Raw genomic sequence first — 13,645 nt, forward strand, 5'->3', positions numbered from 1 at the left:
CACTAAACACGTGAGATCCGTTCACCCGTCACGGGGGTGGGATCTAGTTCAGACCGGCTGGAGCGGGACTGAGCGGGTTAGGATGGTCAAATGCGAACGGGTTTGAGTTTTATGTATTTTGGGGTGTTTTCATACACGGGCTAGAAGATACTGATTTCTGGGTAGGAGGGGGGGGGGAGATGCCACAGGGTATATCGATATTCTTAGCACCGCTATGCGGGAAAAAGAGCAGTTACTGTGCGCTACTTTTGTGTCGCTGTGCAGTAGTGGCGGAACACCTTCAATTAAGGGGGTGGGGGGCACTGCCGACTTTTGGTCCCATTCCTTCCATGCAACGCCCATAGGGCTAATGTTAAAACTCCCAAATCAAAGGGGGGCACGGTGCCCCGGTGCCCTCCCCGTTCCGCCGCCTATGTCGCTGTGACGATCATTCTGCTTTGGTAGGTATATGCCCGTTACCTAAGGCCCTAAATTATTGATTTTTTTAATCCTTTTTTTTCTCTTTTTTTTTTCAAATAAAATCTAGGTCGCTGGTAGAAACTGCTTCAATTATCGCACTAAGCTTCCGTGATTTTTGTCATCGCACGAGCAAAGAGGAAAGAAATAAAGAATTGTCTTATTCACTTGAATCGCCTGCGCTACGAAGCAAATGACGATGAAAAGTTACAAGACTGATGCGAATGCCTTGTCATTTGATCCGCATCTGCCAGACCCACCGCTGACCGCGGTGGATTAAGATACCGCTTTAATAATGGCTGGTCCCGTTGGAACCTTTCAGATCCATCAGCCACATATGGGCGCCGCTATTCTGATTCGCCGTCGTTTAGCCCGACACCTTTGCCGGCGGGCCGTCTGCCGCGCCTGCCATCTGTTGGCCATAATCTGCGACACACTAACCCAGAGACGGCCGAGCCGGTGTGCCGCGGTGGCCCTCAAATCTTGCGGCGCCGGCCGCTGCCGCCTGCTTATGCTCGCCGCAGCGCCGGCTTGGTTTGAGAGCCCCCGCCGGCCACCGCAGCCGCGTCCAGAATAGTTTTCAGACTGCCGACGGTGGTCGTGTGGCGCGGGCCGGGAGCTGCGAGCTGCCGAGTTACCGCCCATCCCCTGACGGCGCACAGTGTCGGTGGTGACCGAGCGGCGGACAGTGGCGCTTGTGGGGCTTCGTGCGCGTTGAGGAAGGCCCAGTGAGGCAGGTCGTCGCGCTCGACGCGCAGTAGGTGACGGACGGTGTCAGTGGTGACCTGGACGGGGTTTGCGCTGACCCGAGGTCATGTTCTCCAACCGGGATGGCGTGGTGCGTCTCCAGTGCTACCGGCGACGGGCCAGGACGCCACCTCGCGGTTAGTAGCGCCGGCAGTTACTGCCTAGACTACCTATCCTGCCTGGAAGCCTGCCTAACCTGCCGTGACGGCCCAACCGCCTATCCTGGCTTCCCTGCCTAGCGTGCCAAAACTGCCTAGCTTATCGCTATGACCTGGTCTATCTGGACCTGCCTGACCTGCCTAACCTGCCCCTGCCTGACCTGCCTAACCTGCCCTTGCCAAGACTGCCTAGCCTGCCGTTAATGGCTGGCCGATGATTTATGGTAATGGTATTATATGGCGATGGCCAATCTATTCTGAATAGGTCCAACGGTTGGGTCTTGTTGCCAACTGAGGAGCGTCCTGCGTCTGTGGTCAACCATTCGCTTTTATTTTGGTCAATGCGCATAATTGACGTGCACTGAATGGGCGTATCAATAATCAGGATGTCTTTTCCAGGCGGTTCCCTCATTGGAGATTCACTCTGATCTGATTGGCTAGCAAAATGAGAAAGACGGCATTGACGGTATTCTGTGTAACACGATTTGTCTCGCACGAGTATGGATCTACTATGGATCAATTATTGAATATGTAATGGCATTACGACCTGAGTCTTAATTGACGCGTAGTGCGCCAACGGAATAATTCATAACCGTCAAATGCTGCTCGCCATCTTGTGAATCTTGACATCGTTTGAAGCTTACTGCATCTGTTATGCGAATTTAACCGTCAGAAACATTGCCAGTGACAAAACTGTCGGGGTTGAGACCATGGCTCTAACGCACTTGTCGATGCTTTTTATGACCGGTGCTTAACCTAATGTTAGCATGCAGTCTCCAATCGGCCACAGAAAACGAATTTCGTCCCTCCATCCTTCTATCCATGTTACTGTCCCACCGCTTTCACCTTTCCTACTCCCGGGTTTTCCCTTACTAATCCCTAATCATCCCCACTTTGTCCCTGTGATAACCAAAGCCGACCGACCCCGCCCTCTCCCCGGTACCCCCCTCCTGTCAGCTGTACCCCCCCCCCCCCTGATTCACCGCCGCCGTCGCTCTGACGTCACTAGCCGTCGGCGATGACGTCACGCTCGTCGTTGGCGACGATTCTCGCCTGTTGTCGTTGGCCCGAGCGGCGACGGAGATGTGATGAAAGTGCTGGCGTGGCTGCTGAAGTGTGATTCGGCAGGGAGGAGGATTAGAGTTTCGGTGGCTGATTTGGGGAGGGGTACTAGAAAGTGAGCCAATAGGGGTGGGGTGAGAGGGGTAGGGGTCAGGCTTATCCCACGTGCTCTGCCCCTGAGATTCAGCGCGGTTTTATTCCAGCCCGCTGGCGGCCTCCAACATTAGCGGATTGCATGTTTGCGGTGTCTGTGACTGCCGCTGGCTGACCGGAAGGGATTTGGGGCGACGGCTGAGTGACAGCGGAACCGGCCATCATGGCATTAATCTCGGCTAGCCCCGCTCCGAGAGCACATGTTACTGTCGCTGCTGTCGCATTGTCGTCACGAGATGCAAAAAATCGCCAATGTGCTGGTTTGGTCGTATATAGCACGTTGCCCTGCATACCGCGAACAAGTGGAATGTTTTCAGCAAACGAATGTGAACTCAAGAAAAGAACCAATATGTATGGGTATGATTTCGCTAATGTAGGATGCATGATGCCGCTAAGTGATAAACTTTTTCTAGGTTGAACTCTAGGCGCCAGGACCAGTAAAGCAACGCTAACTGTTCTTTTTAACTGCAAAACCTCGTGACTCAAGCTCAATGTCAGCCTTCCCGCTCCAGTTTTTCTCATCATCCGTGATTCCGATTCGCGGCAGGGTGTCCTGACCCAGCAACTGCCCGCCTCTGCCTATCTCTATTGTTAGGGTCACGTTCCGAGTCACGTGACCTGGTGGTCTTCATCGGTCGTCATTGTCTATTGGCGATCGAGAGACACGTGACCTCTGACGGAGCCCCTCCCCCCCTCTCCTCCTCGCGGACGACAGGCCGTCCTCAGTCCGTTTGTCACGCTCGCGGTCTGACAGGTAGTTACGTGCCGTGGAAGTGCCAGGTCTGTCCGCACTCACGGCACGCCCCGTGCAGGACCCTGTGACCCCGGGTCGAGGTCACCTTGACGGGGTCATATTGGGCTCATGGCGGGTCGCAGCGCCAAGTCACGGTGTCAATAGGATGGTCCGCGGACGCGGCTGTATCAGGTGCCGGGAAATGGAGGTCGTTAGAAAGGATGATCCAAACGGCTCTATGGCCATCTCATCTGGGTTTATGGCGTCTGAGAATCGCGCCAGACAAACGGACCCGGATGGGGAACCGACCGACCCGGCCCAATTCGGGTCATTCGTCTAGTTTCTTTTGCTGCTCTGCCGTCTGAATGGCCGGTTTCTTGACGTTTGAATGCGCTGTCGTACTAGGTGCTAGCCAATATCCTTGGAACTTTCTCTCCTCTAACATCGTTATCAGTATTCAATATATGTTCTTACTGCACCGCTGACTTTGGACATCGACGTATATACTATTTACATGTTTTCTGTCAAAGATCCGACGACGATGCGATGTCCCCTATATCCGCTATCCTTGGTGTTTTGGTACAGGGTGGAAAGTAATTACGCGAACATGTATTTTCTTACAATTTTGACCGTCAGTGGAGCATTATTATGAGTACGGGCTGTCATGGAACATAATTGGTCGTGTTTGTTGTCGCCTCATCTACCAAAAGTGACCCAACTTTGAACAATGACCTGGAAGGTCTTAAACACCTCTCGACTTAAAATGGTGCAGACACCATACGCTGCACAAGACCGAAATGGGCAAAGAGCTCAATTTGGAGCTGCCAGGGAAAGCGTTTATGATTATTTTCGCTGGATTGGCGGAGAAGGGATTCTTAGTGGTCTCAGCACCAGCATTGCACAATTATACGTTTTTTTTAACATAATAACACTTGAGAGGACTTAAAAAGCAAAGCCGTCCGCGGCAGCAACCCCTCGGCGAATTCTGCCGCCGGGCGGGTGGTCACCATGTCGGCGACAAAACGACGCCAGTCGACCCGAAAACTGGCAAAATAGCTTACTCTGGCCGGGTACCCGATCTAAGATATCACGATTCGCACATTAATACGCAAAAATTCGAAAATTAAGTCGTACAAACCCTCGGGATGACCAAAATTCACGAATTAACAGCAGAATTGTTAATTGAAGCTTTTCAAAGACAATCAAAGATGGACAGAGGAGGACAGGCAGCTGGATTTGTGGTTGGGTGAGACATCTGTGAAACTGTTTCATCCGTCAAACCTGCAGAACAACTGCTCTGAGGGCTGCTGTTGCGTCCTATGTCCCGTCCGTCCCAACCTTCAAACATCCGGCAAAGGAACACATCAGTGGGTCACGAGCCCCCGGGTGGTGTCAGAATTGCGTGTAGCGCTAAAAAAGGTCACTAAAAATAAAGTATACAACCGGTGGAACATCCTCCAAGACGAGTGTCTCTGTCTAATCCACCGTGCAACGAAAGGGGCAAAATGACTGAGCGCACTTTTGTGCCTGACGCAAAGAAACTGCTCTTCGTGATTGGTGAAATCCTTACTTTCACGGCCAACAAAACGCAATACTGGTGCTGTGAGAACCTGTTTTTCTTCAGGACATACAAAAGCTGATCTGGGAAACGCCTGGGCCTCAATTCGATTAAAAATCTCCAGATGACTCCTCAGGAGACCGTCTAAAAGCTGCAAGGAGCCACCAACACCGATTACCTCACTGGACAGCTCCATAAGGTGTGGGCTGAGCTTTGGCCAACAGATCTTCACATGCTGATGTAAATCATGCCGGAACGCCTATGTCAATGCATCGCAACTAGATAAGGATAAAGTAAAACATATATTGTTTATGTCACCGCCGTTTTTTTCATTACTAGAAGACGAAAAAGTATGTTCGCGTAATTACTTTCCACCCTGTACATAGAAAGGCTGTTGATAAACACTGCCTGCCTAGTTACTGCACGCTTGCAAGATCACATAAAACACATTTTAGAATGGTGGTACCGTAGACGATTACAAGCAACATATGGCCACTGAGCTGACGCTTAAAGACATGAAAGATCGCACTGTCGAATTGTCCCGTTTCGGACCGTTACCTGTCCTCGATGTGGCCCGTCCACGCCAACCATGGGTGCACGGGCACGCGGCCGTTTGCCAGACGTCCCGGGTAGACAGTGGACAGGGCATGGGCGGTGCTGAGGGCTCTAGGGCTACTGAGACAGCTATAATGCGGCGTCAGGAATTGAATTGTCATTTTACGACAGGCCCAGGCAGGATAAGACAACTGACGTTGCATGCTGTACTCGCACCTAGGAGAGAATCTGACGCACACGCCGAAATACCGGGCTGATGCTCAACCGTCCAAACCTTACCAACGATAGGTCCAGGGAAACTCCTATCCCCAGAGTGATGTTGTCGTTCGTGCTCGATTTCCACAATGCAGCTCCGTTAACCCGCGCCCTGCTGGGGGGGGGGGGGGTGTTTGAACACCCTTGTGGTTTTTCGCGAATATCTCAAAAACGGCGGCGCTCCCGCCGCCGTTTTTGGTACACCTTATCATACATCAATTCTACACATGTTGTAAAAATTTCAGACCAAGGTCATTCAAGGTCAGGTCACCAGGTCACTTGCAGTGACCTCACCTCATAAAAACTTTCAATGTCTGTCATAGCTACACCGAGTGACCGATCGCTTTGAAACTTTCAGCGATTGCTAAGAGCAATAGCATGTCCAAAATGTATATCTCAGAATTTTGATATCGATGACCTAAGGTCAGGTCAATTTTGCGACCTCCCCATTATAAGTCAATGGGAGAAAATTGAAATGCGCCTCTTTTGGATGAAAGACATTATAAACACTCCCAAACACCGAATTACAAGTGGTTTAGACACACTGAACTTGAAAATGGTGTCCATGACCCTTGTTTATGCCCTGAGGTCATCTTAGGTCACGAATGGTATCTAACAGTTTTTCGTAAATAACTTTTGATAGAGGCATGCTAGAGCGATGAAAACGCCTTAGATGTGTTCAGCTCGACGATACGGATCGACTGATATGCAACATGACCCTTTCCGGTCAGGTCATGACCTTGACCTGAGGTCAAATTTTCAAGTTGACCTTTCAAGGTCAAGTTATAGTTCATTCGATGCGTCTTGACGAGAGAAACACGATGCCGGTAAAAGTAAGCTCGTACAAGGCTTGGGTCAAAAGTTATTGCAGAAAAACTGTTTTCGAAAAAATCGGCTATTTTTGCAGTTTTTGCCCCCTGCAGGCAAAACCGTTGACGTTAGGTCAAATCTGAGAGAGAATTACTCAGAAAGGGCGTTAATAGGGCTATCGAATGCGCTTTTCCGCGGCGCTGTAGCTCTATTGGTTCCCGTGTTATGCGTTGGCTTCTTGGAAATTTTCGACATTCGACCTGGAAATCGGCGAAATTTTGCCTTCAATGACCTCTGGTGACCTGACCTTTGACCCGACCAAAAAATTGACCGAAGTGATTTCGTCATTATTTTTTGCGCTCTTTCGAACGCCGCCTTCAGCGTATCGCTACGTGGCCCAGGAGCCGAGTTACAAGGGGGGGGGGTGTTCAAACACCCCCCCCCCCAGCAGAGCGTGGAAATCCAGGACCCCCAGCAGGGCGCGGGTTAACCTGTGCGCCGCTCCGTAGGTGTGAGGATGCCAATCAGGGGTTATCGGTGCATAGCCGTGCTACGACTTGTGCACAATGCACAATGCACAACGCTCACACCAAACAGAACCCGTTACTGAATGTGTGACATCCGCCCAGACGTCACGACTCCAACAATGGCCCGTCACGAGTGTTACTGAATCCCGTCGTACTATTTCCATCCCATTCAGTAAATCTCACTCCCCCGTTGGCATGCCAACTGGGCTGTTTTTTTTTTTTACCCTGGCGCGTGGTTACCGGGCGGCCAGCCAGCCAGCCAGTCTCTGCCACTGAGCTCAGACAGCTGAGCTCGAAGTGGCAGCTTCGTCAGACGATGCAGTAACGGTTCGGTGGCTCGAAGCCCACCGAGCGTGGTTTACTGATACCACTAGCGACTGTTGATCCCAAGTATTGGTCGGGCGGTGAACCCATTTGCGGGGAAGTGCATGGAATGGGTGCTGTGGACAGTACTGCAATTTGGCGGTGTGAACTGGTGGTGAAGGTTAACCTGTAGTGTTTTTGGATAGCGGCATAGGCGGCGGAACAGTGGGGCGGGGGGGGGACCGGGGTTCGTGCCCCCTTGATTTTGCCATTTTAACATTAGGCCTATGGGCGTGGCATGGAAAGAATGGGACCAAAAGTCGGCAGTACCCCCCCCCCCCCCTTAATTGAAGGTGTTCCGCCGCTACTGGGTAGCGGTGTGAAATGCACTTTGCATAGTGGAAAAAGGCAGCAGTGAGCATTGGCTGGGTTAAATGTTGTTGGGTCACCCGCTGTTGGGTCACTTATTCCTATTTCCTACATAATGATTGAGACGTAGGTACTTACTGGGTGCGTGATCTGGAAGCCATGAGAGAAAAGCGAGAGATCTGTTCTGGTCAGTTTATCGGAGTAGGAAATGTAGCCTGCTCCCGGAAAACTGCTCCGCTAGTCCCGTGTCAGAAAACATGTCGGTGTCAGTGTCGGCACGGTTTGCGGTGGTCTGTTTGATGTCTGTATCTGTCGGTATCAATGGCCGCTTTGGTGCCGGTTTCGGTCGTCCTCGGAGCAGGCGAGGGTGCCTGATAGGTTTGATGAACATGACAGGTATCGCGTGCTCGGCTCGTGTTGGGGCTGCACCGCTGGAAAACAGGTTGTTTTATTCGAGATCAAGGTTAATGATTGGTACACCAGGGCCGCTGCCCATGCAAACAAGCCATATCGCAAAAAAGTTTTATGCATGACTTTCCTCACTAGAGCTGACATGCCCATCGTATCGTTTTACTCACATGAAATGATGTGATACATGCCATTAAGAAAAAGGGGCATTTCTGATGTCTAATCTAGTTTTATGAAGAGCTCTTTGTTAGTTAATATATACAGCGTAAGTCAAGACAGTGGGTCCCTGTTATTTGAGGTGAGAATGATGCGTTCAAGTCGCCGTATACCCCTCTGATTATTTACACAGGGCGATTTCAACACCTCTGTGTGCGACTGAGTACGCCCCCTGAAGGCGCTGCCTGTCCCCCACTGACCTCCCCTCCCCCCTCTCCGGACAGAGCCGCGGGTACCGGTGGAGTCGGCCGTACCGATACCGGTACCCAGTGATGTGTGTCGGGCACCGCCCGATGTGGCTGCTACACTGCCGCTGCGTGTTGGAGACCGGGTCTGCTGGATCAGGTGAGATGGGGTACGACGGGGTGGTGGGGCGGGATGCGACATGCCACAGTGCATTTGATGCCCTCGAACAGATGCTCCAATCACAGAAATAGTGATTGTCGAAAGTGTCGATCATCAACATTGTGAGGTTATGACCTTACAGCTAATTAAGGATGTCTTGTGTAAGCACAACTCATCTATACACACAGTATGTTGTCTTGTGCTTTTCATGCCACGACCTTCATGAAATGTTTTTGACTGGGATGTTTTTGACGAGGCTATACCGTGACCTTTGGCTGATAGCGGTAGGCTGTCCCAGTCACTCATGCTCAGGCTCCTGACCTTTAAATATTTTCTCGCGGTGATCTGTTTATGCGGTCTTATTTCCGCGAACACAACACCCGATCCGAATTTTATTTTGAGCTGTTACGTAGAAGTGTTGGCATGGCTTCTCCCTGAATTATTTTCGATATTTTACTTTTATTTCGTGCTTCAAAATAGTGCTCTAGACATTTCAGTGGTATCAAGACAATGCCGCATCCGATGCATATCAAAAGACCGTCATCGGCTTTATTTTCCCTATTTCGAGTCCAGTACGCCTCCAGTACCTACAAGTAAATTACCGATGACAAGAGTCGCGTCGCACCCATCCAAGCCGTGATGGCTGCAATCCTGAATGTTGTAACGCCTATGTCCCGTATCTCCCGACGCAGTAGGTACGCAGTTCTCCGCTACTGCATTCGGTGGTAATTCAGACTGCACCCGTTTGCGAACTGCGCGCTCGGTCTGCAGCGCAGTTGAACGTTGGAGGCTGCATGTTGATCTGTTGAGCCGGACTGCTGATAGAAGGATGAATACCAATGAGGCTGTGTCTGTTTGTTTGATGTATGGTGCTATAACCGTTCTGACGTTTGATCTCGCCGAGAATGGGTTGTGTTGCTTTGCTTTGTTGTGCAGTGGTGTCGACAGTCACACCAGCAATTGTCTGCCACTAGTCATTTGACCTGATAAGTTACTGGTTCAATGTGTACACGATGTGCTGAACCACCTGCCGCTCCACCGACCTGACCTTTGACTTTTGGTGGTGACTTGTATGATCTGTATGACTCCTGTGTGAACCGTTTCACCCGTGTCACGTCATGTGATTCTTGTTACTATGTTAAGTTAAGAGGTCACACGAGTTAAACTCGTGTGACCTCTCATGACCTGCATGACCCACGAGATCTGTCGGACCTGCGTTGTGTGGTCCTTGTGATCCGTTTGACATTTGAAATCATTGTGACCGAGCTGTGAACTACATGCTAGTATATGAGTCACGAGTGTATGTGAGTCATGTTGCTCATGTGACTCCGCCTGACCCCATGTGACCTCTGTGACCGTTCCTGGCCCCTCCGCCGGCAGTGACAGCGGCCCGAAGACGGGCTCGATCAGCTCATGTGACCTGAGTGACCTCGCCCTGACCCCATGTGACCCCATCTGACCTGACCCCTCCGCCGGCAGTGACAGCGGACCGGAGACGGGCTCGGTGGGCTGGATCGGCAAACTCCCCGCCGAGGACGGCGGACGAGACTGGATGGTCGGCGTCGTCTTTGTGAGTACCCTGCTACCTAAGTTTATCACCGCTGCATCGCACACTGCGCATTACACAGTGCACATTGCACATGGCACACCCAACGAGTTTTATGTTGTGATCTTGAATCGATGGCAATCTTTCTGAAGTCGAGTCGTGTGTGCTTGTGTAACACCTGTTGTTGCTTGTTTATGAACTGCTCGAGTTCTAACGTCGACCTTTCATGTGTCACGCTGTAATGTAAGTGCATTGTAAATATCAGTAAAAGGCTAGAGTTCCAGCGGCGCGGCTCCCGTATGCATGTTATGCTCCATTGGTGACCTCTGTCCAGTCACCAGAGGCTATGGATAATGTCGGACAAAGTGACATTTTATCGTTATTTGTACTGGCTCCATCATTGGTCATTGTTAACCTTTGCTGGGCGATATTGAATTGAACCTGTATTGCACCCCATAATCCAGATCAAGCTTATATTGTTCCGGTTGGACACTAAAACTGATTCTATTCGTAGTTCTGTCTCTATTAGTATTGATGATGTGCCATCTTTGAAGCCAGGAGCGCTTTAATAATTTACGCCAAGCTGCTGTTCAAAACCTAGCAATACAAGCTCTAAGATTAAGCTCACGCTACACTGATTTCTAGTCCGGGATTTTCTTTTGAGGCTTTATTTCTATACATATATTTGCCTAAGCATTTATAAATTATATGTTTATTAATTTTACGACTGGGACTGAGAGGAGACGGCTGCTCATTTACGGCAGAACGTCAGTAATATTGGATCATTTGTTTTAATGGCCGGCGTTGATGAGATTGTGCCCGGTGACTGGACGCCATCGGACGCTCGTTGGACGGCGCTCAGTGTCCGAGTTGGGGCGCGAAGATCTCTGGACTAGACGGTACTTAGCGTCCAGCTGAGGGGGAGGGGGAGGGGGGCTCGACATGGCGACACTCCCCGCTATCGGCAGCGACTCAAAAGAACGGGAGTGGAGCTGTGTCGAAATAGCTCGCGCCGCAGAGATACTACACAGGGCTATTTGCCACTGCACCCTGAGGTGCAATGTGAATGTTGGCTGAGGTGATGCAAGTTGTTGCATGACATAATGCAAGGGGATGATGGATGTCTGAGGAGAGAGTGACAGGATGCGTAGAAGAGGGATGGAAGGGAAGATAACGAGCTTAGAAAGGGAAAGCTGCAGCAGGAGAGTCCATGATGCATAGTTTATTTACTTTATCGCCGACGGGCGGCCCCGTTTAAGAAAAAAAGGCTGGGAAAAGACTTGATGAAGGGAGGTCGAATTTGCGACACATGCATTTGCCTTCGTAGCAAATTCGTAGAGGGTGTGATAGTGAGATCCAACTTGTATTCGAAGCGCGTTTTGCTGTATGACTTCAGTTCTTAGCTGAATTGTGACTGCGTCCTAAATCTCGCCCTGTGTAACCCGTACCCTTACTCACGCCCTGACCTTGGCCCTGACCTGCTCCCCGCGTTCCCACAGGACAACCCGGTCGGCTCTGGAAACGGCTGCTACCGCGGTCACCGGCTGTTCGAGGCCAAACTGAACCACGCCTCCATCGTGCCCATCACCGGCCTGATCCGAGCCGAGGACTTCAACTGCTCGTCACCGACCGGGGCACCCTCACCGACCCCCGACCCGGTCCAGGCGCCGGTGCCGCCTCAGAGAATGAACGGCACCGGCCGTCACCTAGCCCCGTCGTCGGCGGAGAGGGCCGGGTCCAGACACAGCAGTGGGCCAGGGTCAGAGGCCGGCACAGGTGGGTGGAATCGCCGCAGGTTCTGCTAGGGCGAGGTGGAGAGGTAGTATTGGTGTAGATTGTAGATGGATGTAGATTGTAGATGTAGACGGGGCATGCATGTGTGGTGTGTGGTGTTATTCTTCGAGAGGAGCATGAGCATGAGGACTTGTACATGTGGGTATTTGTTTGGCGTGTGGTGTATAAAATTGGCATGAGCGGTCTCGCGTAGTTTCTTAATCTGCGTAGTCAATCTGTAGAAAAGAGGCGACATCCTGCTCGGCTGAGATGGGTACTTAAGCATGGCGGGACAGTGCTGTGCTCAGCATTGTCCTCGTTCACACCTTTACTGTCAGTAACAGTGCCTTGCGTTATACCAAGGCTGGCTATTGCCTTTCTGTTTACTTCTTCCATTTGCCTGTGTCACGGAACGGGCCCCTAAAACTTCGCGCCTGTTGCTGCTTAGTAGACCAATCTGAGCCACGGGAGAATCCCCTACTGTTTGAATATGCGATTTAGGCCCCTCGGTTGGAGAGGCTGATGTCCGGAAGGATGTGGAGCGGCATCAGGTAAAGTCAGTTGCTTGCTCTCGTCGGTCGTTTTGCATGCGTGATGGTTTGAGTGAAAAGCCGGCAAAAAATGCGTTTGCTCAAATAAATATTCTTTATCCGGTGGGACCGTATCTTTTTGTCTGCTGGAGCGGGTGATATGCTTCGTAAAATCCTGGGACTTTTGACATAGGTAGATCATTGTGAATATAGCAAACTTCGTGAATTAGCGTTGACGATCTTTGAAATCAGCTACCCAGCACAGCTTCTTCCATGGCGTCCAGTGCACGCTTTGAGAGCCCTCTGTTTGCATCTCGGGACATTTGCATGGCCGGTAGCGGCCTTGGGCGCTGACTCGCGCCGTTCGACCCCCATTAATGCAGCGTGGTAAGCTGTAATGTGATGGCAGCTTGCAGCGACCAGCTACGCCGCGAGGGTGATTGCGCTCCAGTAGCAGAAAACACGACTTCTATGCCGAGACACGGGGCTAAATCATTGACTAGGGCTTCGGCCTTCGTCCCAAAATCGGATAATTCCTATGTAACAATCTATAGAATGGGATGAAGGTATACTACTGACTCGCCAGAAACTATATGTTTCTTGGTTCGTAAACCAATCAACTAGGACTGCCGCTTAGGTGAAGAGAAAGGAATGTCAGGGACCGCTTAACTTCTGTCACCTGATTCTCGCTACCTAGCGGACACAGTGCATCCGTAGAGCGCTGTTGACGAGTTGGCGAGCTGGCGGGTTGACGGGTGCATCCGGCCGCGCGACATCGAACGCGGAACACTCCCGGCTGTGCCTGTCACGCTCCATTGAGTGAGGTGTGAATGCGGTCCACCGAACGACGTGCAGCTAATCAAAACAGATGCTGCGGCGTCAGCTGATGAATGGAGAGGGAGGGGCTGCCGACGAGCGTAGATAAATAATGGACTTTGTTCCGATTGATGCTGGCTGATCTGGTGATCTCATATGCTGTTGCAATGGCTGATGCTTTTGTCGTAGAGCAAAATATTGAAGCAAAAATTTTGTAAGTTTATTTGAAATGCATTCGGATAATTCAAATAAATTGTTCACGCGAATTTTCACACCGAAAGGACTACACGCAGCATGTTGTTGCGCTAGAAATTACACAATACGG

The 13,645-nt window shown here is 51.0% G+C and overlaps 1 protein-coding gene across 4 annotated transcripts in view; it reads left to right on the forward strand.

Annotated features, from left to right (window-relative positions):
* LOC122363182 (ubiquitin carboxyl-terminal hydrolase CYLD-like) overlaps positions 1–13,645 on the forward strand; it is a 65,679-nt gene that overhangs the window by 40,532 nt on the left and 11,502 nt on the right. For 2 of the 4 annotated variants that reach the window (XM_043332145.1, XM_043332146.1), the window contains exons 3-5: positions 8,535–8,655; positions 10,135–10,225; positions 11,701–11,977. In XM_043332145.1, coding sequence (XP_043188080.1) covers positions 8,535–8,655; positions 10,135–10,225; positions 11,701–11,977 — 489 coding nt within the window. Of the gene's footprint in view, positions 1–1,035; positions 1,341–8,534; positions 8,656–10,134; positions 10,226–11,700; positions 11,978–13,645 lie in introns of those variants that run through there. The other 2 variants (XM_043332148.1, XM_043332147.1) reach the window with 2 other exon arrangements.

The sequence above is a fragment of the Amphibalanus amphitrite genome, unplaced genomic scaffold (genome assembly GCF_019059575.1).
Source record: "Amphibalanus amphitrite isolate SeventyFive unplaced genomic scaffold, NRLGWU_Aamphi_draft 000609F_arrow, whole genome shotgun sequence".
NCBI lineage: Eukaryota > Metazoa > Arthropoda > Thecostraca > Balanomorpha > Balanidae > Amphibalanus > Amphibalanus amphitrite.